A 26,625-nucleotide genomic window follows, 5' to 3' on the forward strand; every position below is an offset into this window, starting at 1 on the left:
TCCTCCCCTCCAACCCTCCACCCCTCTGCCACCTCACAGGCCAAAGCACTGTCTCACTTCAAAGAAGAAACTCGAGATATCTCCATGTACTGTAAATACGCTGCATGTCCAGCTGTCCCCTCCCTGAGATGATGGGAAAGAACAGACAGAGGTCAGGCACAGGCACAGCATGGGGAGGAGGAACAAGAAAGGTTAAATGTCACATTCACTTCAGGGTCAGCTTAGGTTAATTTGGCTGGAGGGAAAAGCGCCTTCCAGGTATTATGTTACTTTTGGTTTCATTTTCTCCCCTCTAACCGCGGTGAACACCCTTGTTGTGTGTGAAACCTTTTTTAAAAAAAACTTATTTAAAGCAGACAAGCCCCAAAAGACTAAAAATCCTTCTTAAAATAATAAAGAACAGGGGAAAAAAAAAAAAGAGAAACATTTTACTAATGTAGGACTGCAAAAATAAATAATTGGGCCTGTTGTGCATCTATTTTGAAATGTTAAAATAATTGCTTTACTAATGCATACTTTACTAAAACAGCATTTCTTCTAAGACAGCTATCTCTGTCAGAGAGTATGAAACTATGAGGCACAATCAGAGGAACACAAAATCATCTCTAGAGGAGGGAAGGGCAGATGAAAACGGCAACAACTTTAAGGGAGAGTAACATCTTGCTATGGTATGTTGTTAGAAGTAACAAGACACTAACAGTGTGTACTCCTCCATCAAATGAAGGGCTCCAATCTTGCAAACATCTATTTATGCAGAATTAGTTCTTTATTACACAAGTACTCTCACTAACACAGAGTCCTAAAAACCCATATGAAACATGTATTTAACAGGTTACAGTGGATCTGTACAGAGAGCTCTGGGCAAAGACAAATATCTAACCCATCCTAACGTTGCCTCCTCACAGTTCCTACCAGAATTTGTGGTTATTCCATGCAGATTACAGGGGACTTGTAATTTAATTTTTAAAAGATTTATCAGAGAGTCCTGATTTGAAACATTATTGAGTTCCACTATGTTGTAATTTAGACATATAAAAGCAAATGAACACTGCTGTTGTAAAGTTCACCTGCGTGGGAGAGGTTGTTTTATTCTCTCAAACATGTAAGAAATGACTGCAATAATATAAAATAAAGCCCCAGTGCTACAGACAGGATCCAAAAAATGTCAATACAGGCATGGGGCTGCCACAGACACACAATGGAGGATCTTATAAGTTTAAATATCTAACAATAAATAGCAGCAAAGTGGATGAAGTCGGGATGACTGAAAGCTGAAGGGAAGAACTCAGGTGGAAGAGGATGACACGTGACAGTGGAACATTCCTTGCCAAGACAGAGGTAAGCTCAGAGGCAGTGAGTGCTGCCAAACATGGACAGATGCACGTGCTCCACTTTCCCATTCTCACACAAGAATTCCCAGCTAACATATTCCAGTTGCCTAATAAAAGCCAGTTGTTAGGCCTCCCTGTGAAACATCTGCTGGTGGCCTGCTGAGCAAAAGCAGAGGTGTTGACATCTGAGACAGCCTCAAAGTAACAGAGCAAAACCTCTCCCTTTCAAAAAAAAAAAAATAAATGTTTCCAGTATTTATAAGGTCCCAGAGAAATCCATCCCATGAAACTACAGCAGCATCTCATCAGAAAACCACCCACAGAAGAGCAGTGGGATTTGTATTAAATAGCTCAGACTTCAAAACAGAGAGAGCAACAGCTGAGCTGATCACCCAGGATTTCCTCTGCAATTCAGGAGGAGAAGCAGGATTTTTTTCAGATGCAATTCATCTGCTGTATTTTAAATCTTTAAGCTGAAATTTCCTGCACTGACCGCACTAGCTGGGTCTCACCCCCTAGAAGGACAGGGTCACTTGGATGAATCTTTCCTAAATTTCCTTCAGACACTCCATGAAAAAGGAGAGGTAAAAACAGTCTCAGAGGTGATGGCTACAGGAGACAGGAACACATCCCCATCTTATCTGGAGCACTACTCCTGTCTTTTACTGAGCAAGATGAGGTGACCTTCCATCATCAAACAATTTTGTAGTTCTCAGCTACAAAACATGTGCTCAGTCCACAGCTGACAAGAGAAGGACCCATTTCATGCCTCTAAGGCCATACAGGAGCAAAGTTTCAGTCTAAACTATCCACCTGTGCTCTTTATAAAGTCAAAACACTTCCCTTTCTGAGCAGACACCTCTGGTAATGGCACAGATTGTGTCTGGAGTGTGTTTATTCCTATCCTTCATCTCTCTGAAGCAGCACTGCTTAAATAAATACTACCTTTTACTTAATTTTTACTTCTTCAATTAAATAAATACTACCTTTTACTTAATTTTTACTTCTTCAATTAAATAAATACTACCTGTATTTTAGTTTTTCAATTTAATAGATAATACCTGCATTTAATTTCTAGTTCTTCAGTTAGACAATGCAAATAAATTCATTTGAGAGACACTCCTGGCTCAAAGGTAACCTTATCAAGTTAAGCTCTCCAAAGGCACCATCCCCACAATGAGATCCTGTGCTCACCTCAATGTTTGGGAAAGATGTTCTCAGGGCAGAGGTCCAATTCAGCATAAATATTGTTAGTTTGTGTCCACAGAAGCTCATTTCAGGGAGACACGTGCATTTAACTTCACAATGAAAATGTAATTAGTGAAAGAGCTCAATGCAGCAAAAGCAAAGTGAATCCCACCCTTCCATGACAAAACCCAAACTCCATTTGAATACAGCTGAGGAGTTTCCAGGACAGGTGGGCACTTGGTAAGTTCTACAGGGGTTCCTGACATCACCAGTATTGTGTATGAAAACAGATGCCCAGGGAAAAAACGCCAGGTATTCCATGGAATACACTTATAACAAATGCCAATGTTCATCTGAGCAGCTCTTTCCCTCTAAGGGATGGCAACACATGGGAGGGAATGAGGAGAGCTGGAATATTTGCTGACTATTAATCACCTGAAGGAATATGCACAACCAGGGAGAGTGAAAAATGCTACTTCAGGAGAAAAAAAGAGATTAGCACAGGAGAGGAGGGGGAATTCATCTTTACTGTTGCCAGGATGGATTTATATTCACTGGTGTGTGGTTGTTTCATACACGAGGTGTATATAAAAGAGGTGTTTGTTCAATGACAGTGACAAGAGGGCCAGAGTGGTCAAAATACTTGGCTTTTTGAAGAACCAAAAGACCTTTTTGGCTTTTCTCATCTCAGTCATTTAAAACTTCTCGTGCAGCAGCATTTGCCAGCATACAATTGTTTGGTTCTGCTTCACCAGAAAATTAATTTATGATAGAAAGTCTAATTACAAGTTTTCACAGGAACCTGCAACCTGAAGCCTGAGACAGCTAAGGTTACAGTAAAAGGAAAGACTCTGGGAATAGCTCAAGAAAAGCAGTCTCCTTTTCAAGTTATCCTTCAGCTCTTTCAACTCCCTGTCATTACTCACCTCTAAGTTAATCCAAGCAGATAGATAAAATAGTGATACCAGCTACAGAACCCCAAATGCTCCAGGAGACACTGCTCTATGATCTTAGAGGCCAGATGTATTCTGCAGCTCTTCCAGGAAGTCTGGAAAAAGAGACTATAAGTCTGCATGGAATGGGAATTAGGACCCCAGTTCAATAAAGCAACTGAACACATGCTCAGTTCTAAGCGTGAAATTAAATTAATCCTTATTCAAAAATAAATTAAAAAAAAAATCCCTTAAGCATCTGCTACACTGAGCCCACCACTGAACTTCACTGTTGTCTTTGAAACTTGGATATCTGCCTTCATTAAGCATCTGCCCACATGCTCTGCTGAATAAGGGTGTAGAGGGGAGGTTCTTGATGCACTGAAGCCAGGCACGTGCCAAGGGATCTTCTGAGTCATGAGACATAAAGCAAAATTGTTTAAGGCCACCCATGGGCTGGACTTGTCCAACCAAGTCTCCTACCCTTTCAAAGCCACATGAGATGTGTAAAAAAGGAGCAAAACAGCACTTGAATCGCAGGGTACAGCTCTCTTCAAAATAATATTGCTTAGTGGAAAGACTTTTCAATCTCACATCCCTGAAGAGTTTTTTTATTCATCCCCCACGTCTGTGAATATCATATCCAGAAACTGGAAGGAGAGCCAGCACTCCTGAATTAATGTCTTCCCTTTTCTTAGATCTTCACACCAAACCCATGACTAATTCTTCCCTACTCTTTCCACCCAATTCCCATTATTCTGAATCCTCTCAGCAGCTCAAACGTGATTCACCTCACCCACACATTTCAGAAGGCATTGCTTTAGGTTCCCTCATACCCAATGGAAGAAGGAAGCACTATCAAGGAACAATCCATTGCTTCTGCTTTAAACACATCCTTTAGGATGAGATAACTTATGCACTGGAGACAAAACACACAGGGAATCCAGAGTTTAAACTCAAGTTTAAAAGTCATATTTACCCAAGTGAATGTCAGTACCTCAGCTACCTCTTATCTACCTGAATAGCCTCTGCAAGGATCCATTGTCATCACACTGTCACTACACTTCAAGGCCTCCCTTCACAGGCTCTTCCACTTCTAGCTCAACAAATGTGAGCTCCTAATCTTTGTTTTTCAGGTCTCTCCCAGTATGCTCCTGCCTGAAAAAGGTAAAAATCCATCTCCCGTGCTTTAGGCTTTAATCAGCTACTGAACTCTGCTCAACTTTCCGTGGAATGTTGAAAATTGCACCTCTGTATCCTCCATAAAATGTTCCTTTAACCCAAAATTTCATGGTAGTTCAGTGTCACCTCATCGACTCATTTTTAATTCTCTTTCTCTCCATCCATTCCTTTTTCCTTAAATTTTTACCTCTTGGGCTGGAGCCCACCTTTAGAGGTTTGAAAAACGCATATCACAGGGAAATTTAACTCCAAGACTGGAACAAGAGAAGATCTTCTTCCTCCTGAAGAGGAATTACAGAGGAGTCAGACTCCTGTCAGGAGCTGACAGCAGAAAGACAAGACAGGCATCATTCACAAGTTGAAGTGAGGGAAAATCTCACAGAACATAAAGGGAAAAAATATGCACCATGACAACGACTGAGCATTGGAAAAAAGGTTCAGAGATGTTGTGAAAGCTCCATCTTTGCAGGTTTTCACAACTGAACTGGGTGAGCATGATGTGGTTTTGGAATTAGCCCTGCACAAATTGTTTTCCCATTCCTTGGTTCTAGAATCTATAGTCCCTATGGTAAAAAGTATCATAGATAACAATTACTCTCCAAACCTTTTTTTTTGCAATGCAGTAATTACCAGTTTACAGGCTGTATCTTGAACAATAATCAGCAATCTCGAGGCTTTGAGGGTTTTTTCATTCATGTTTCTAATATTTTGGACTCTGTTCACATAATAATAATTAAAATATTTTGCCAAATAATATGAAAAGACATTTTTAAATTATTTTTGTATTTAAAAATAGAATTTTCTTTTATTCTGTCTGAAAGAAATACTGGAAGTCTGACAAGGCTTCAAAATATTCACAAAGACACTAGTTCTGATAAAATAAGGGTTTCTTACACCTTGGAAGGTGTCTCAAGTTCAAGATGGACTAAATAGCTGATGTCACAGCAGGGAGGACTTGAGACAGGATGAGGAAAAATCCTCGCTGCTTCTGACGAGGAGCACACGCGGTCAAAATTCTTTCCTGTGCTCTGGGACGTTGTTCTCCTCAGCCAGAGGGATAACCCTGGCCTTCCTCTCTGCTTTGAAAGACTCAGCTGATAACAGGAGGAGCGGGCAGATCCCTGGATGCCTTCACCCCCGAAGCAAGGGAAGAGCGGGAGCAGAGCACTCTTTTAAGTAGTCCAGGGGCTGGAACAGGGAAAGCAGCAAGGTGACAGCTGTGATGGCCACTGCAAAGTGCAGCCCCTGGTGCTGTCTCTGCTGGCAGGGCCTCCTGAAACCCAAGCTCTGTCTGGGCTGGGGGAGTTTGCTACTGCCACTCAAAGGGAATCGATACTTTAGTCCCGGCCTGGCTAAGCCGCCAGCGAAGCCTGGCTGGCAGCCCCACGGCCAACCTGCTCCCACACACCAGCACACTTCCTTTCCTTCACTTTTGCCTTCTTTCCTCCTTCCTTTTCAATGGAAAAGCCACCTCTGCTGGAGGACAGCACTCCCAAAACTACGGCAGCGCAGGCATGGCAGCGCTCAACAAGTGTCCTGCATCCCAGGAACCTGGGGAACAGCAACACAGATTATCCCACAGCCCTCAGACTGGCTTCTTTCCCGTCCTCTGGCACTTCAGCTACTATTACCAGGGCAAGAGTTCAGCATTGCAGCGAGGACAGCTAATGTATTTTGATCTTCATCTGCATTGCTCACTATTTACTTTCCCGGCACACACGGTCCAGAGTGGACAGTTACTCAGCCAGGATTATGCAAAAGTTTATAAGGCTTTAATTACTTTCATTTTCCTGCAGCTCTGCTGAAGAAGTACCTTTGAGCTGTTGAATTACCAAATGGATTTTCTCTCTTATTCAGCGAAAACACGCCGTGTATCTGTACAAACACAGGCCGTGTCACTGATCATTCCAGGAGAAGGACCCTTCCCAAGTTCTCCACTCATGGAGCTCCACAATGGAGCTGTCAGGCTGGGGAACACAACGTGTACAGGTAGGAGCAGCACATTCCCAGCAGTGGGACTGACTCCCAACCTGGGCTCCCTTGTCCAGCAGTGAGGGACTCGTGAGCCAGCGGTCAGGGCAGGATGTTGGAATCCATCTCCCCTCTGTCCCTCCCACAGCCCTTCCCAAATGGACCAGCCTTTGTCAAGATCCAGCAGAACATGTTCCTGGGAGAGCCATCCCAGATGATCCCAGACCCAGAGAACCTGGCAGTACTTCCAACAGCTCTGACATGTTACATGTCAAAGAGCATTGCAGGAAGCATCTAACAAATATCCCCCCACTCTGGCAACAGAAACTGGAAATGAAATTTTCATGTATTTGGACATGTCTGATGAAATTCAAGCAGACATTCCTCTGAAGGACAGTGCTGTTTGCTGACTGATCACGATGCTCAATGAGTAGTTTCCATTTGTCTTCTTTTGTAACAACGGCCACAACCAAATTTATTCAGCTCCTCGGGGAAGAGAATTAAAACACATAAAGCTCTTTACCCAACACTTGCCAGCTTAAATCAATTACAGCTGTTTTCAAAGCAATTAAGATTTTAAAAAATGATTACCAGTAAAGGAAAGTTATTCTGTATAAAGAAATAGTTTGATAAAGCAAACTATCAGGAAGTGTTTAGTTGTTATGAATAGATAAGGAAGCAAAGACAATGTTTATGCAGTGCTGTGACACATGTTATTCTGAATCTACAGGAGAAAGGGAGGTGCCAGTGGCTCGCTGGACAGCTCCAGCTTTACATCCAACAATTCATGTTTGCACTTTAAGGGAGAGCAGACTACATTTGGGATTAAAACTGGTGTGGATTAAAAGAAATAAAGACGTGGACGTGATGAAGATCTGATCTATCTGATTCAATTTATAGACACGGTGTAGAAGAAGAAATTCCTGCAGAAATGTCATTTACTGGATAAATTTTTAATCTAAAGTAAATCAGCTTTCCCCCTAAGTCTCCTTTTTGGGTTTGCAGTGCTGCAAACCTGAAAGTGAGATAAACTAAAAAGGAACAGATTCAGCAGTGTGTGCAGCCTGTTGTTACCACCCACATTTCCTCACCTCCCTCTCTCCCCAAAAATAAAATCTGCAGAACCATTAAAAGAATCTATAAATGTGTAAATGTTTGTTCTAATACAGTATTTTTAAAATATTTGCTTCACTAATATATAGGTTAAAATTAAAATAAAACAGAAAACACCAAAACGCTTCCTAAAAAAGTTTGTGTTATCCACTACCCTGTTCTTCTCGTGATGAATCTCTCAGATCAGCACATCACCAGCAGGATCCCACAGTAATCCCTGACACAAAGAAAGCTAATTGCCAAATTCAAAGCAATGAAGAGTTTGCCTGAGAGGCAAATACCTCCCTCAGGTACTCATGGAGAGTGTGAGGGATGGCAGTGCAGCTACACTCCATCTAAGCTAATGAATCAAGCAGTGCAAAGGTCTGTTTTAAGTACTTAATCATTTATACTGTTAAATTTTTAGAGTGGTTCCTGGCCACATTTGTGCCCCAAGAAATCATAGTGGTATCTCCAACAGTTCCTGGGAATGATCTGGGAGTTAGGCTGCGCCATGGACCATCTCACTGGGCAGTTTGCACAAAATCTCCCTGGTTTAGAAGCTGAAGGAGTTTAATCCCACAGGCACAAACCACCCTGTGGCACTTGGCCCGAAGGCTGGAGAGCTGTCCTGCAAATCTGAATGTACCAGTGGAGTTAGAACTTAGGATGCTGACACTAAAAAGTCTGAACCAGATTTCTTCTTCCTGCACCTCCTTCTTCCTCCACCGGCTTCAGCAGGGCATGCACAGCCATGCTCTGATTTGGAATATGAAGGTCACAGAGTTTAGAGGACTTAATCATTATTTCTCCTCTGCTCTGGACAGAATAATGATGTGTAAGCAGATGCCTTATATGACCAAAAGCTAAAGCTCCTTTCTTGCTGGCTAAGGGCAGCTCTGAATATCGTCACTGAAGTGTTTCATGGCAAAAGGACCAGTCAGCAACACACCAGCACACAACTACCTCCCTCAAACACCCAGTAATTGCCATGAAATGGTTACAGATTTAAACCCTGCCAAAGTCCTACCCCAGCAAAGCCTTCTCCTGATGAGTGAGATGTTTATGCTGCATTAATTCACAATAGGGCTGAATTTTGGCAGTCTCAGACTAGGAATATTATTTAACTTGTCACCACTGGCTGATACACTCACACTGCCCGGGCTGTTTTAACAACTTCAGGAGAACATATGAATTATAGTGAGCTTTGCTCTTGGTTTTGATGAATAATCCCTCTCTCCAAATTATGTGAACTTAGTGAGGACTTTATATCAAAATGTCAAAAAGATTAATTTGCTTTAGGATTTGTTTGGTTGGTTTCCACATTAAATATTTTTTCCAGTGTATCATATGTAGAGAACCTCTTCAAGAGAACATAAATCTCAGTGTAAGTCTTCACCCTTTTTGCTGACCAGCCCTGTGAAATCTGTCAGCTCATTTGCACCAGCATTTTCATGTGGTAGATCTAATTCTGTGCTAGAAAATTGCCTCATCTCGTGGGCGTTGCAAAGCTGCAGTTCCCATAAAACACAATTGCTTGGCTGCTGTGAAAACTTAAACTCCCTTAATTGGGTAAGGGCCTGCTCCCACAAGAAGCTATTCCTTTCCTCAAATCCACAAATGTGAATAAAGTCATCGACTTCGAGTCCACTTTCTCGAGTGTTTTCAAGTTAAACAAGAACTTAAGAGCCTTGGATTTGAGCCAGAGTTTCAAAACATTGCTCTTAAGCTTCTCGGTGCCAAGTTTCATCCAGCTGTAAAGCAGAGGTACAGATTTACCAACACAATTCACGGATGAAAACACTCTCCAGAAGAGCAGCAAAAGCTTTTGCTACAGCTGGAGCAGCCGGAGCTGTTCCATAGGTGAGGCTGAAGATCAAATTCCAACAGGTTATTTCCCTGGTAGGTGTACACATGAATCCCTAAGATTCCCTAAGTATCACACATCCAAACAAGCTCCTTTATAAAAGCAAGTGGAATATATTCAGAGCACACATTTCCCTCAGACTAACCACGCTTTAGGGAAACTTGACATATTGATTATTAACTTTTTTCTTTTTTTTTTTCTTTTCTTTCTTTTGAGGCAGCAGTTTTGTTTTAAAGCAGCAACATAACAACCAAAATTTACAGAAATAATTCAAATGCAAAGTTGCAGCGGAACTGGAAATCTGTCCACAGATTATATCCGCAGAGAAAGCACACAACATTTTTTTGATTCATTGAGAAAGAATTAGTCTGGCTAAGTACTCAGTACCTGAGTACTTTTGACAACCTCATTGTCAAGACCCCCTCTCTAAATGCAAACTGAGATATTTTTATGGACCAAAGTAAGTCAGTAAGGGAAAATACAGTCTAGAAGAGAAAAAGGACTTCGAAACAAAGTTTAGGAAAAAATGGTTTGGGATTGAAAACACCAGTGTGTAGACCCATGCCACTGTGATTCCATGTGCACTGATCTCTGACTGGAAAAAAACCCCACACTGGAAAGTATTCTCTGTCTTCTAAGAGAGCTACCACAAAGATTTTAAGATTAAATTGTTGCTCTTCAGATTAAATTGTTGCTTCTCTTTGAAGCCTGCTGCCTTTCCTGACCTGGTTTTTCTCTATCTTTCTTTGTCAACTAGAGTAGAGGAAAACAAATAAAGCCACAAACAAACAAAAACCCCAAACAAACCAAACCTAAAACAAAACAAAATTGAAGATAATTAAGGAGATAAAACAGATTTTCTTTCTTTATCTAAGGAAATGCTAAAGACAGGCCAATTACACTTTGGTTTGGAAGAGTCACTGTCACATTTTTAATGCTATGGGAACAGCCTTTACAAATTCTGCACAGGATCAGTGTTCCTCCTGCTTAATCCCTCACTTTTGCTTTGCAAGTCTGACTTAACACACTTGAAACCATCGGTCAAAACAAACAAGTCACCAAAGCACTCAGCTTGACTTAAAAATGTGGGCTGGGAAAGCTGTTTCAAGTCCAGCCTGACACAGGCCAGTCTTATCTCCACCTCATCTCAGCATCACCCAGGGGGATGCTCGTGATGAAGAAGGACCACGCCGAAAAGCTTCCCGTGCATTTCCCTCGAGAGAAACTCGGAGCAAACGCTTGGATGGATGCGTGGGCTGAGCCCTGCCCTTCACCACCCCTGCTGCTGATCCCTGCTCGGGCACATGCTGCGAGAAGCACCAGGGCCAGAGGTCGGGGACGACGGGCACCAGCCAGGGAACGGGGAGGTGTAGGGAAAACGCCTCCCCTCTGGGGCAGGGAGCGGGGTCCCTGTGCTGGGACTTCTTCTGGCAACGAAAGGGACAGTGAGGCTGCTGCTCCACAGGGAAAGGGACACTAAGAAGGGCTACGGTTGAGCCCCGGGGCTCTGAGCGGACCCAGAGCTGAGCAGCCACGGGCGGAGAGAGGGTGTTCCTGCGCCCCTTTCTGAGCGCACCTGTGATGGAGCAGGGAATGGCCAGCGGGACGGATCCCTGGGCACCCGGGACGGGCACTCCTGCGGGAGCCCGCCCGGGGTCTCTCCGAGCCCTTGGCAGACGAAGCAGAGCAGCCGGGTGTTGTGCTTCGTCGGTGGCCGCCCTCCCGCCTTCTTCCCTCCCCGCCTGGGCGTCCCTGTCCCTGCTGTCCTGTCCCTGTCCCTTCCTGCCCTGTCCCTGTCCCTGTCCCTCCCACCCGCCTTCTCCCGTGCTCGCGCACTTACGGGCAGGAGCAGGAGCGCGGCTGCGGCCGCTGCGGGAGGCTTGCGCTGCGGTGCCCGCCGGCCATGGGGGGCTCGGGGGTGTTCCCCGGGGCTTCAGCCGGAGCTCGGAGCTGCCCGGCGCTGGCCATCTCCCCCCGGCGCGCCCGTTGACCCCTGCCGCCGTCCAGGAGCCAAGCCCGGCGCCGCCGGCGCGTCCAGGGCAAACCCCCGGGAGGGAGGAGGAGGGAGGGAAGGAGGGAGAGAGGGGGGGAGCCGAGCCCGCCCTGCCAGGTGCCTGGGGATGGAGGCTGCGGGGGCACCCCCGGGGGAGGGCGACCCTCACAGCCTCCAGGAGCGACGGAGACCGTCCTCTCCCCCTGCACTGAGCGCAAGGCGGATTCCGCCGTCCGTCAGGCACTGGGTGCAAGAAGAACCTCACTGCCCACAGTCGTCCAGAAGCAGTGGGGTAACCCCCTCCCCAAGCACTAAGTGCGCTGGGGATCCTTTTCCCCAAGCAGTGAATGCGATGGGGATGCCTTCCACGAAAGCCTCCTCTCCCCTCCCCTATTTTAGGAATTCCACTACCTCGAACTTTCCAGGCACAGGAGGATTTCCCCTGCCCAGGCTCTGGGTGCAATGGGAACCTCTTTACAAAGTTAAGTGAAATGCAGATGTCCCCCACAATCCTCTAGAAGAATTAAAAATCCCTTCAACACCACCCCATCCTGCCAGGCATTAGGTAAACTGTTAACTCCATTGCTCAAAAACTCTCAGGAGCAACAGGTTTTCCCCACTGCTCAGGCAAGAAGTGCAGTGTGCACAAAGTGCATTAAAGGAGGGTCACAAAAAAGAGGAAGAGCAACTTTTTACTTGGGCAGATAGTTATAGGACAAGGGGGAATGGTTTTAAACTAAAAGTGCATAGATTTAGATTAGATATTAGGAAGAAATTCTTCCCTGTGAGGGTGGTGAGGCCCTGGCACAGGTTGCCCAGAGAGGCTGTGGCTGCCCCATCCCTGGAAGTGTCCAAGGCCAGGTTGGACAGGGCTTGGAGCAACCTGGGATAGGGGAAGGTGTCCCTGCCCATGGGAGGGAGGTGAAACAAGATGATCTTTAAGGTCCCTTCCAACTCAAGTATTTCTATGATTCTGTGACCTCCTACAAGTCTGTTAAGGAAAAGTAGAATCCTCCCTGACACTGCGCAACATGAACCACCTGTTAATCCTCCAGAAGCAAGGGGACATCCCCCAGGCCCAAGATGCACCCCCAAAGTGTGATGAGGACCTCCACCTCCAAGATAATGAGTAGCAAGACTCCCAGCTTCCTGTGCACACCAGGGCAAAAATGTTCCAGCTAGTTGGTCACCAAATCATCAGCAGATCTTTCCGAAAATCTCCAAGCATGTGGAGCATCTCCTTTGCTATTCCCCAGCTGCAATGAGAAGTCCTTTTTTCCCCAGCACTGAGCCTTTTAAGACTCCCCAACAGCATGTACACCCTTCTAACCAGGCAACCCAAAAACTGCCTGTGTGGCTGTTCCTGGTTCACTTGGTCTCTGAAACAAGAGCCATTTGTCCTGCTCTTCTCATCTACAAATACTTGCCAGATTAGACCCCTGTGCAAATAAAAGCAAAACGAGGTCACCCCATATCTTCATGCCTACTTGCCCAAGGGGCTCCTGGCCCTCTGGTTGCTCCAGGGTGGATGTTGGTGCTAAGGGAATTGGAGCCTTACAGGTTTGGATGCCTGACCCTGTTGGGGCCCATAAGTTCCTGGGTCCAATCACTCCGTGATCCACCCAGCGAGGCCTCTCCATACAATGCATGTGTTTGTGGAATTGTCAGGCTGTGGGCACCAGGCCAAGCCCTGCTACTCCCAGTGCCAGCAATGAGCCTGATGAGATTATTTTCTCCTCTGCTCCATCCCATCTGCCCAGAGAAGGGCCAGCTGTGTGTGAATCACAGTCGGTACCTTCCCCCAGCTGCAGCTGGGACTGTCCCCAAAAGCCCAGCCATGTCCTGAGGCACACAGCCCTCAGCCACAATTCTGGAGCAGGAGCAGTCGTGACCTGCTCCTGCCCAGCACAGCTGCTACATTTCCACAGGGAACAATGTCATGCTCTGCCTTTGTAGCCATCTATTGCCAACTGTTTCCACTCAGGGAGATGGTGCCTTTTCCTCCACAAAATAGTGCCTTTCCACCACCCTCCTCGTTTGGCATGTTTTACTCAAAATCGATTGGCATACAGGTAATAGTGGCACAGAGGAAAGAGTTCCAACAAATTCTCAGCTTAGCAGGCTTTACTCAGAAGTAGAAATACCTGGACATCTTTGAGGCCTTGCTGAATTATTTTGCTTTTTGTCATTGGCTCAGAAAGGCATAGACAGCTTCTGACCATCTCTAAAACACCTCAGAGTAATCCTACTTCCTAATCCCACGCAGGAATCCCATTTAGTACAGCAAGGAGATGGGCACTTACACCCACTAGAAAACTTGAAATCCTCCACTGGCCGAAGTTTTCACAAAGCAGCATTATTTTCCCTTTTCCTCTGGTTATTCAACAGTTTGAATATATTTAAATATTTAAGCCTGCCCAGTTTTTCATCTCCTGTTTGTTGCACACCGACATTTGCTTCCTTTCATTATTAAAAGAAAACAAACCCGTATCCCAAAGTTGCATGCTTCCAATTAATATTGGGTTTGTTCATGAAAATGCAAAAAGGAGGAATAAATCCAGCACATTTTTTTATTGCATTTAAACATCCACTTCCGGGACTGGAAACTCACACGCGACAGGATTATGTGAACTCATGAGAATTGGGAAAGGGAGCCTGGAGCTGCCTGTGCACAGACATTGGTCAAGTGCCCTGGAAGCAGGAAAGTTTTCCATCATGTGGCTCCACGACTTTCTGTTATGATTTATCTGTGGGGTTTTTTTGCTATCCAGGACCAGAGCCTGGTAATCTTAAAAGTTGTATTGAAACAGAGCAAAACAACCCCGAATTGTGACTATGTAAGGATTAAACAAATCATTCCTGCAGTCTTATGCCCAGGGCTTTTCCCCCTCACAGCTGGTTGCAAAGTCCAACCAAAGCTTTTTTTTTGACTGGGTTGCATATAAGGTCACTTCCCTTCGGATCCTCTCTGGGTCTTTAAGGGCTGAGCTCATGCTGCAGCTTTTCCTTCAGCCATGGTGCTCCTGGGGATTCTCCCAGTCATCTCCTTTTATAAAACTTGTAGGATCATTCATCCTACTGCCTGGCTTTATGGGTGGAACTGGTCAAGGTTAACATGGAAACAGAGGCATATAAAGGCATAGATACACACAGACTCATGTGTGTGGATATGGCACATGAAATGTAACCCTTGCTCTTTTAGGAAACACACTAAGACACATGAGAGCAATATGCAGAGATTTGGGAATGTGGGAGAAGACAATTCTGATCAGTTGGATGGAGCAAGTCTCCATATGGGATCATGGCACGGACCCAGTTGTTCAGTTCTTGCCCAAACAACTTTCAGATATGTCTTGCAGTCATGCCCATACAAGGATGACTCCCCTTTGCTTGTTTGGTAGTGCTTTTTCCCCCCCCTCTTTAAGGCTCCTGAAATAACTTATATCTTCAATTTTCAGCCCATGAGTATTCCCACTGCTCTCAGTGATGAAACTGTGCACAAAGCATCCTCACTGGAGGAAGGACAAGGCCAGCTCCTGGTGTGACATCTATAACACAGTGAGGTCCTTGCCATGTCCATAACCTCGAGGAGTTCATACAATAAAACTAAAGTAACTTGAAAAACAGTTTCACAGAATGATAGAATCATAGAATCAGCCAAGTTGGAAGAGACCTCTTGAGATCATCAAGTCCAACCCTTGATCCAACACTGCCATGGTTACCAGACCATGGCACTGATGCCACATCCAGTCTCATCTTAAAAACCCCCAGGGGTGGAGAATCCACCACTTCCCTGTGCAGCCCATTCCAATACCTGATTACTCTCTCTGTAAAGAATTTCTTCCTAATATCCAACCTAAACCTCCCCTGGCAGAGCTTCAGACCATGGCCTCTTGTCTTACTGATCACTGCCTGGGAGAAGAGACCAACCCCCACCCGGTTACAACCTCCTGTCAGGGAGTTGTAGAGAGTGAGGAGCCTCCTCTTCTCCAGGCTGAACAACCCCAGCTCCCTCAGCCTCTTCAGTAATAACCACAAACGCCACACAAGACATGAGTAACCAAAGGGCAGAATTGGAGTGAATGAGGCAACAATTTTGTCTCTCTGAAATATTGGATGACGTCTCAGAGGGATGAGATGTCTCTCAGTTAAAGAGAACCAACAGAAAATACCAAATACCTCCCTCTGGGTGAGGTCCAGAGCCCTCTCCCATGGGTCCCCATTTGGGGACAGACTGGGTCTGGATAGATTTTTTTTTAGGTCTCTCATGCAGGGTATGAGTAAATCCAATTTTAAATATGTATCAGATGTTTTATTCATCCAATTAACTAATAAAGTTAAACCCCTTTCAGAGATGTGACAGCTCAGAACAGCTACAAATCTCTGAAAGTGTTGTGCTGCCCTATCCCCTTTTGACTGCTTTGGTTTCAGCTCAGTTCCAGAGAGGCAGGTGAATTGATCCGGGTATGCCAGATCCGAAAAAGGTCAGGCTGGGAAAAGGAATAGGAGGAGTCCCCTCCCTGCTTCTTGCAGAACAAGTGAATGCCATGATGACATTTGAAACCAGAATAATGCCTGCAAGGGAGGAAAGTCAGCTGGAGGGTTCTTATTAATAATGAATGTAATGGTTTCCTGAAATAATGGTGGGTCAGAGGTGGCAATGAGCACAGCTCAGGAAAACAGAAATTGCTCCGATAAAGCAAAGGCATGAAGCCTTTTCCTCTTCAGTACCTTAGTACTTGCAGTTGTACTTGAATAAGGAATGTAAGAAGGATGGAGGAAAAAATTGTGATATTTAAGGAAAGTTCCATTGTTTCAAATCGCTCCAAATTGTGAAGTCTCTGGGGTGTAGTATAAACATTGGGAGAGGGGAGAGAGAGGGAAACTGAGGTGGAAGCATCACCTCTTAGGCATAAAATAGATTTTCTGGCTTTCTTCACCACAGAACCCATGTGAGTACTGCATTCTCATGGAATAACACAGGGCTTTTCCTTGTGACAGCGTGCCCAGCTTGGTGTTCTGTACATCCTATTGCCAGGGAGATTCCATCAGCTCCTCACGTCCCAGGAGCCCCACAAACCTCAACTACCACCAAGCCCACACGAGCTGGGAGAATTGTTCTGGTGGCTGCAGGCACTGCCAGATGTTCCCCTTTCCCCAGCCAGATGTGGGACAACAAATCTGCCACATCTGGGGATGTTGATATGAAGTGCTTTGCAGTCAGACTTTCAGATGCATTGCTCCAGACTGTGAAGGACAACTGGCAGCCCAGATATCATTCTTCTGAGGGGATCCCAAAGTTCCCTGGTAAAGCAGTTTCAGAGATAAATTTTGTGTCTAAAGGAGCAGGCACAGAGCCCTATCTCAGCCCAGGACCCTCCTGGAGGGAAAACAAGCAACGTGTCCCCACAAGGTTTTAAGATCAGGTTCCCACCCTGGGACAAGGGGAGGGAGAAGAACCTATCACAGACCACAATGGACATTAAATCATCCCTGTTACTAGCACTGTTCTGTCCTTGTGCTGTGAAAGGGACTGTTGACATCAGTACCTGGCAGACTTCTCATGCAAAAATCTGGGGGGGGCTGTCCTGGCAGGACAACACTTTCCCTTCACCTTTATCTGGGTGAAAAATTACCTGGGTGAAAAATGCACTCCCAGCTGGTTTGTATCATGTGTGACGGGAAAGTGGTTGGACTTGTTAGGAAGAGGCTAAAATAGTCAGACCAGTGTCTGCTGCAGAGAGGGGATTACAGGGACAGGGCAAACGTGGAGTGATGCTTCCATCAGCCAGAGATCTGTGGCAACCCCTTAGTGATCCAACCATCCTTGTATCAATTACAAACTTATTATGCCCCATCCCTGGAAGTGTTCAAAGCCAGCTGGATGGGATTCTTGGAGCAACCTGCTCTAGTGAAAGGTGGTCCTGCCCATGGCAGGGGGTGGAATGAGATGAACTTTAAAGTCCCTTTCAAACCAAACCATTCTATGGTTCTATTTCATGCCTCAAGGTTTCTTCCTCCCATGGCTTCCTTGGTTTTCAAGAAATTATTCCTATGCTTTACTGAAAGAATAAGTGACTCCTTTTTACATGGACCACATGAAGGAGAAGGAGGAACTACATGTAACAAAAGTGGTGAAATCAATCCCAAATCATTAAATCCTTAGTTACACTTGCTTTGGTTAATTCATATTTATCTAAGCACTGAAACCTCCATAAACCTTTGCCATGGTTGCAATTACTTCACTGGGACTTTACAATATGGTTAAATGTACTATCAAGAGATGTTTCACCTCAAAAATTCGGGAGGAGCAAAATGTGCCATGGGAGGAGCTGCCTAATTTGGCTTCAGAAGTTCAAGTCCCACTGATACCCTCTAAGTAGATCTGACATTTTGGTGGATCCTTGGTATGACTTGATTATTTCCAGATAATTTCCAAGTTACTTCTGTGGAAATAAGCCTTGGATTTTCAAATAGCAGAAAGAAATTTATGATTGATCCTCCCTCTTTCACTGTTGTATCAGAAATATCTTCTGCATTTTGCATTTAGATTGCAGTGTTCATCTGTATTTTATCACACTGAAAGAGATCTGGTACCAGACAATCAAATGAAGACTGAGACCCACAATTTCTGCATCCAGCTTTAATCCCTTGTGATTACACTAAAATCTGACTCATCTATTTTCTGTTAAAAGTGCTTTCTGCAGGATGTAGTTTAAGGGTTGTTTCCTAAACTTTATGTTCGTTTTCACTCTCCAAGGGGTGATTTTTTTATGTCAGCAGTCTTAAAGGAAAAGAAACAACTCAGCTTGAGGGCTAAACCCCCAATCCTTTTAACTTGAAATCATTTATAGGTTACCGTTAAGGCCTCAATAAGAAGAACTTTTATTACAGTACTTTTGGGAACATACAGCAAAAATGAGACAATTGCTGGTTTGCAAAGAGATTCATGTAAGTCTTATCCCTCTCCTCTCCCATTTTCCCTTTGTCCTTGGACCTTTCTGATTCAAATAGTAGCTTTTTGGGCTCGAGTAAGTTATCCATCTTTAGCTTGAAATGTCATCTTACATTCTAAAGTAGCTTTCATTCTGAACTGAGGCTCAGATACCCAATCAAGTCTAAATAAGACTTGCAGTTTAAATAACTGGACAGGATTTCTCTTGTGGACTGAGAAAAGTAAGTGTAGGTGTCTCCATATTTTAATGCTGAGCTCATTTCATCATTAGTGGAGATCTGGTGAAACAGGTGAAACATAAAAAGTACTTTTTGCCTAATAGAGAGATTTCTTGGGGCTCACTCTCATTTCTGACAAGCTTCATCATTGCCTTTGAAACTTCCCTGCTGAAGGGCAGTTTCACCAGACGAAGTTTTGGGAAGATCCTTCCCTTGACAGGCTGCTCTGAACTCTTTGAGATCTCGATTATTTTAGTCAGCAATTTCTGGTCTCAGATCTACCAAGTCACTGGCAGGATTTCCTTTTATGGAACTACCACTCAGTATGTCAGGAATTTCCTTGGAAAACCTTTTTTTTTTTTGCCAATGCAATGTTTGTTTTGTTTCTTGCCATCGTCAGACAACGCTGCTCTCTTATCTTTTCTAGTGAATTGTTTGGAAATCAATTCTTTTTCTTTTTCTCTTTTTCTAGGAGCTCACAGCACAGCAAACAAACAAAAAGGTTCATGATATTTCTTCACATCCTTGCCTGACACTGTCAGCTTTAGTGGAGAGGCTCAAAAATTTGACTCAGCAGTTGGCAGGTAAATGAATCAGAAGCAGTTTTACAAAAAATCATTTGTCAGTCACAGCAGTAATACTCCAATTTTACACCCTGTAGCCATGTGGATTTCAGTGAAGTTACACTGGAGGTACACATGGGAGAACCCGGCTTAGAGAGTGTAAGAATGCATAAAATGGGAATTTTCTACCTCCACTTCCTAGAATTCAGCTGTCAACATAACTTATCTCTGTCCATCTCTAGCCTAATAGTGCTGTGTCCCCCCTGAAGAAAAGCACCACTCTTTTCCCAGGAATAACTGCCTTCTATTTTGGATTGTGCTTGCTGCATTTTTTCCATGCTGAGTGCCTAAAGTTAGTGCCTCGAAGCCATATGGGGCATGGAAGCATCTGCATCTGTGTGTTGCTTCAGACTTAATTCAGTGAACTAAACATCACAGAATCACAGAATGGTTTGGGTTGGAAGGGACCTTAAAACTCATCTCATTCCAACCCCCTACCATGGGCAGGGACACCTTCCACTATCCCAGGTGGCTCCAAGCCCTGTCCAACCTGGCCTTGGACACTTCCAGGGATGGGACAGCCACAGCTTCTCTGGGCAACATGTGCCAGTGTTACATGTTTTAAACAAATTAGAATTAGGTATCCCTATGAGTTAGGACTCTCAGATTGGACACAAAGTTATAAAACTTATCCTGAAGTTACTGAATGTGACCACAGAGTTTGCTTTTACAGCATTTCCACTGGTACATAAATTACTTGCAAAAATTTTACTGCCAAGAAACTGATAATCAAACAAATAGCTTGTTAATCTTCTATTAGGAAACAGAAACAAGGGATTTGCATACCATCTTTTTTTTTTTTCCCTTTTACTTCTTGCCCTTCAGTTGTCTCAGTGCTGTGAGTTACTGGAGTCAGCAGTAGCACAATATTCCATGTGGTAAACAGGAGGTCTAGAAATTATGTTGATAAATAGAAATAAGTGCAGGCAGACAGGCTGCATACTAATCAGAGCTTCCTGGTAATATTTCAGTCTCTGTGTAACATACATTCATAAGATGTCCAGTATAGGACCCAAAACTTTTAAAAAAGGATGTAGGAAATGAGGTTCTAGGAAATTTTCTGGCTTCACAAACTGCCACCATAGGTAGGATTGGGCTGAATAAAAACCATTATTATAATGTGCCTACAAATGATCTGGTTTCTCCACTCTCCCTTTACAGCCAGAGGACATAGAGCTAATACAATCAAAGAAGTCCAGCTTCACTTTACATCACCCTAAACTCGATGTCTATGGTCCATCTGTTCACTCAAATCCCAGTTCTGTCCATTCCTTCCCTTGACTGGGAAAGAAGCTGAGGGCAGTGAGTTCAGATGGGAACAGCTGCACTGGAGATAACAGGAATTAGGTGACATGAATCCCATCCAGTCTTTAATGAGAGAAAAAATTACCCTGCCAGTGTTATAACTTGCCATATACCTCACTGTTCTTCATTGCCACGGTATTATGACACTTTACAGTGACTGAAATCTGTTCCAACACCCTTAAATCCTCACTGAGAGGCATCAGCTTTAGGCATGAGAGCATTTGATTTCTGAAGCTCGTCTTGTTCACAGCAATTAATTAGTGCCACCTTTGGCAATACTTCCCTGCCATGAACATCTGCCTCCCAGAATGTGAATCAAAGCTGCATGTGCTGCCTTGTTGTACATGAGGGCTCTTACAGGCAGGAGAGCTCCAGGACCTTTTACTCATTCATGTTAATATGCCTCTAAATATTGCAGCAATCAGCCACAGCAGTTTCAAAGGGTCTGAAATTTTTGCAGAGCGATGCTCCACGCACTCAGGCAGTGCCTCATTAAAATACATGCTGGAGGCCTGCTGTGGCTCAGCCAAGATTAGCTTGTCTTCATTTCTTTTAGTCCTTCTGATTATCAGTCAAAAATCCCTTTCCACGGCGTTTTTTTTTTGCATCAGATGCCTTTAGCTCACAATTTCTTTACAGAGAAACACTGCCCTTGCTTGTGCTGCCTTAGATTGGGGTGGTTCAACCTTCTCCAGGTTCCATGTCAGCATTGAAACCTCTCACCTGAAGGGGTGGATGAAGTCAGCAGTGGATCCTCTGAAGGATAAGGCTGTGCACGTTATCAGTAAAAACAATTTGGCTTTTTGGGTCCATCATGATTCATTTCTAGCTGTACCCCTGTGTTTCCATGGACACTGTAGAAAAGGTGGTGAAGTGGGTGGACTCAGCCTGTAGATTACCCAGGAAAACATCTCATAAAATTCCTCTACAATTCCACCACTTTATTCATCTTAGCAGACAGGAAGTTATCGAAGAACTTACAGGGATTTCCTTTTAGCTCTCCAGGAAAATGATTTTTACACTGTTTTTTCGCCATTCTGCATTTCTTAACCATCTTTTCATCCATCTACTCTCCTGATTCTCTAATCCAGCCCATCCTGAGTTGCTGTGTCATCTGAAAACAACCCTTTGCACAGCAGCATTTTTGTGAGTTATGGTAGCAGGAAAGGGATGCATCATTTCATGTTTATTTATCAGAGAATTGGTGATAAACAATCTTCTTTTGCTCAGAAATTGAGTTTTCTAGATACTGGCTGTTTGTCAATAAATGCTGCTTTACATTCTGAGGTATGAAAAGGAAAGGAAGAGATTATTATTAGTGTTAAGGTAATTTACACTCTAATGAAAACAGAGGGAGAGAGATTAAACTGAAGGCACCTGCAGTTGAAATGCTTAAGGGTGCCTAATTTTTGTCCTGTCTTCTTTTTTCAGGTGGAAAGCAAGTCAGACACTCTCTTTCCAGATAAGCTGATGGGAGCAGTTGACTGAATCTTGAATTTCTTCCCAGAAAAAAAAACCAAACCCACAAAAAACTCAAGTTCTAGTCTGTGAAAGACTAAAATTTTATATCTAAAATGGTTCAACTTCCTTCAGCTCCAAGAACAGGTACAGAAGGTGTTTGACAGACTTAACAACAGCTTTATTGAGTCTCATTTGATATCTTTGAAACAACTGGGTGAAGCATCTAAGGATGGACAGAATAATATTCCCCAGGTACTTGCAGCTGTCAATGTTAGTGACTGAATGGTAGACAGACCCCACAGACCTTTCCTTAAATCCACATAAAAAAAATTCAGGATGCTGGTGAGACACACAGGTACAAGTCACGTTCTGAAAACAGTGGTTCCTCCACTCCAGCCTGGGAATCAGGATATGTGTGATGATGAAATGCAGCTGGACTGCATAACCATATCATCTTTAAAAGGCTTGAATTAAAATTTGGGTACATGTGCAGGTGCTCCACAAGAATTCCAATTCTTTTAGTATTTCATAAAAATTATAAATCTTGAAATTCCCCTATTTGGAGTCAGAAAGAACCAGCAGTAAGGAATGAAACCAATGTTGTCTCTTACCATGCTACCACATCCCTCCTGATCCAAACTGGAAAGAACTCCAATGTATTCTACAATTTTTAAGGAAAAAGAGAATCAAAGGGTTCCTATCGGTGCCACAGGGAACTAATGCCATTAAAAAGTAAGTCTGGGGATTTTCTGTGGAAAATTTCTACTTTTTTTCATGGGAAAAGTCCCTGAGCCTGACTTTGAAGTCAGCCCTGCTTGGAGCAGCAGTTAGACTGACTCGACATCTCCAGAGGTTTCTTCCAACCCAAGTTTTTCTACTATTCTGTATCCCACTGTCATTTATTTTACGTTTTCCTTTGGGAAAAATCTTTTTAAAACCCCTGAGGGGGCAAAAGGTGAAGTGCAGTTGCCGGGTTAAGCTCTACCTGTGTGATTTACACCAGGATCCAGATGCAGCATAGATGTGCTTCCTCAAACACCTTGGACTTGCTTTCCACACACCTCCCTCCCAATGATGGTATCAACCAAATGGAGGCAGGGAAAAGCAGGGTGAGTCAACAGCTGGATCTGGCTCGTGAGTAAAATTATGGAGGAGACAAACAGAGTTCATGGGACCATAGAATGAAACACAGACAAAAATACTTTTACTGAAGGAAAGAAAGAGGTATTTATGGCACAGGGAGTTTCCCACAGCTGAGTGAGTCTCCACAGAGCACTGCCTGCTTTAGAGGATTTATCCCCTTTTCTGGCATGGGACCATACCTGCCATGGAAGTAACTTCTGCAGCTGAGGGAAACGGAAAACCACTGATCCCTTGACCCCTCTATCCAAAGGAACCATGTTCAACTACTTTAAGCAGCAGTCAGGATTAAAACAGACAGCAGGCTTTAGCCCAGTGAGCCCAGTGGGGAGGTCCTCTGCAGGACAAGACTGTAGGTTACACAGGTAAAGCTCAAACCCAAGAAAAAGCAGCCTCAAATACTCCTGACACCTGCATCTTGTTAATCTGCCACTGAGGAGGTGAGGGCAGCAGATGAGCCATCCCAGCAGCCCCTCTCCCCTGTGGTGCTGTCTTCAAGAAGGGCTCATTTTTCACAGTGTGATATCCAAGGGGACTCAGAGGATTTATTTAGGATTGCCCATTTCTCCTTCCTCTGTTCAGAAAAGGAGACTCACTGTGCCAAGCCTATGACTTGGCAGGGCTGGCTTAATTGTTGGACTCGATGTTCTCAGAGGTCTTTTCTAACCCAAATGACTCTGTGATTCTAATGATTCTGTGATGGGTGACTGTCAAAATGCAAATAGTAGATTATCTCAAATTCTCCAAGCATTAGGTTATAATAATCTGCATTCTCACACTATGTCAGTCTTTCTGTGTTTATTTTCAGCCTCCTCAGACCTCAATCTTTCCATACAGCAAGACCTACACTATGAGGCTTACCAGAATATGTAGTTCTCATAATTAATCACAAACTAACCGAGTATCAGATATCTTGATTCTTGGATTCAGAAAAAAAAAAAAGCCCCAAACATAAAATGGAGGAAAGACCACATTGATTTAATGGCTTAGGCAAGGGCATGAGAGCCAGGAACTCAAATCTCACTTGTTCTCCACTGCTGACATGTTGTGCTTTAAGTCAAGTATTTTCTTCTTTGCTTTCCCTTAGTATAGGGTTGGGAAGCGCCAGAATGCTTATATTGTTACCATAAAATGCAGCACCAGTTTGCAAAGCATGGAGTGTGTGGTATTTATATCAACAAACAGCATTTTTGTGCTTGGATGGCAGGCAGGAAGCTCCCTTCCACTGGATGCTGGGGGCTGCAGCAGTTACTGAAGTTTTTGGAAGTGAACTAAAGGCAACTCTATGTACCCCAGCTCCATAATAATTTAATGCTGAAAGCACAGGATGCTGTCTCCTTAATTCATCTGACCTATGGACATCCTGTGAAACAAAAAGAGCCGTGGGGACAACTTCTTGCTTTTCTTTCAGTCTGGAGAAGAGAAGGCTCCAGGGAGATGTTAGAGCACCTTCCAGTGCTTAAAGGGGCTATAAAAGAGCTGGAGAGGGAATTTTTACAAGGGCATGGAGTGATAGGACAAAGGGTAACAGCTTTAAACTGAAGGAGGATCCATTTAGATTAGATATAATAAAGAAGTGTTTTAGAATGGGGGTGGTAAAACACTGGCACAGATGTTCCATCCCTGGAAAGATGGAAGGTCAGGTTGGATGGGGCTTTGGGCAATTTGATGTGGTTGAAGATGTTCCTGCTCATGGCAGGGGGGCTGGACTAGATGACCTTTAAAAATTCCCTTCCAACCCAAACTATTCTATGATTCTTTTTTCTTTCAACCTCAGCCTCGAATTTGACATTTCCTGTATTCTTACCAATGTGTTACAATAACTAGTGTGAGTCAGGACCACTGGCATGAGGCCACCAGGATTAATGTAACCAAGTAATCCAATCTTAATGAGGTTTAAAAAGGAGCTTGACAGTAGTTCAAAAGCACTTATTAGATGTATGGCTTGTCTGTGATTACTGAAGCATGCAAAGAATGTTATTCATAGCTCTGCAGTCAGGTGAATAGGTTTGCAGTCTTTGGATTAATTTCATATAGCAACAGGCAGTGGTGATTTAAGTAAGTGGAAACTTCAACGACAAACATGTTGATAAACTTTCCAAGAGCTTGAGGAAACACAGCAATGGAAAATGGATGGGGATAAATGTGTTGGGTCAACAGTTATAGCTCAGATTCATCCCTCAAGTACATCTGCTCCCCTCGTCTCAACTGCACCAAATCACCTCTGGTGAAAACATACTCTCTGTAATCCAAAACTGTGTATCTGGTTCCTCATCTGAGAGAAGGCATAAAGGATTATGAAAAAAAAAAAGTGACTGCAATGAGCAGAAAATGCAGATGTCCCTGACTTCTGGACAGGTCTGTGTGAGCCCAGCAGTTTCACAGTTCATGCAGTGTGAAGAATCACTTTCTACCACTGTTTTTGAAATCAATTCTTGGTGGTTTTACCAAACAGCTCTTAGTTCTTCAATGGTAAAAAACATTCTTTGACCACCTTCTCCAGATACTTCAGACACCAAATCCTTCAGGCTCCAAATCTTTCACACGTGGTGTTTGCAAAATAGTCCATTTTAAATTCAAAGAATACTGCTGTGGAAGGAAAAAAAAGGGTAATATAGCAAATATCCTCTTGGTTTTGTATTTGCTACGACCAGTTGTAGTCCACTGGCTAAGTCTGTCCTGTCCTTCTCTGACAGTTCAAGGTCTAAGATCAATAATTCTAGTTGTCTCAGAATTGAGGACATAATGACTCCCAGGTTCATGTGTTTAAGTCAAAAGTTCAGTGGCTAAAGACAGGTTGTCAGTACAAGAAATAACACAAACGCAGTCATTTTTTAGAGGACAAAAAAGAGCATCAGTTTGGCTTTGTTTGGTTGGTTTTTTAATTATGAAAAAATAGAGACCTTTGCGTGAACATCATTTGAAGCAGAAAAGAGATGATGTGCTGTTGCTGGAGCAAGTCAGCTGTACTGGAATTATTCTGCTATGCAGTTCCAGTTAGAATATAGCTTCAGACTTTTAAAATGCTGGAACTACTGAGCCAAATCTGGCCCTCATTGCATACAAAAGGCAGGAATTCTCATCAGTCTCAGCGGGGAATCTCTGCTTAAAAGCTGAGTCCCAGTCCTGCTCACTTGTTTTCAAGGAATAAATGCCTTTCAGTAAGTTCATTTTACACCAATAGTAAATTCAGTCTGTTCAGCTTCTGAGCTTAAATTTGGAGACTTAAGTGATTAGTAGGGGAATGCTCATTAAGAGTCAAGACATTAAGTCTCACATTAAGGATTTTCTACAGTGCCTGTGTTCTCAGGATAAAGAGGCATCAGGTCACCTGCTGCATAAAGCCCTGGTATTTATTTATGGATTC

The 26,625-nt window shown here is 43.7% G+C and overlaps 1 protein-coding gene across 2 annotated transcripts in view; it reads right to left on the reverse strand.

Annotated features, from left to right (window-relative positions):
- The window catches only part of CRHR2 (corticotropin releasing hormone receptor 2), a 141,615-nt gene extending 130,153 nt beyond the window's left edge, over positions 1 to 11,462 (reverse strand). Inside the window, exon 1 of one of the 2 annotated variants that reach the window (XM_025896822.2) lies at positions 11,404 to 11,462. Coding sequence is in view for 1 of the 2 variants with exons in the window: in XM_018089228.2 (XP_017944717.1) it covers positions 2,526 to 2,573 (48 nt within the window). In the remaining variant the exon portion in view is untranslated. Of the gene's footprint in view, positions 1 to 2,525; positions 2,605 to 11,403 lie in introns of those variants that run through there. The other variant, XM_018089228.2, reaches the window with a different exon arrangement.
- Between the last annotated feature and the right edge of the window lie 15,163 nt (positions 11,463 to 26,625).

The sequence above is a fragment of the Manacus vitellinus genome, unplaced genomic scaffold, assembly GCF_001715985.3.
Source record: "Manacus vitellinus isolate BGI_N305 unplaced genomic scaffold, ASM171598v3 scaffold_12_pilon, whole genome shotgun sequence".
Lineage (NCBI taxonomy): Eukaryota > Metazoa > Chordata > Aves > Passeriformes > Pipridae > Manacus > Manacus vitellinus.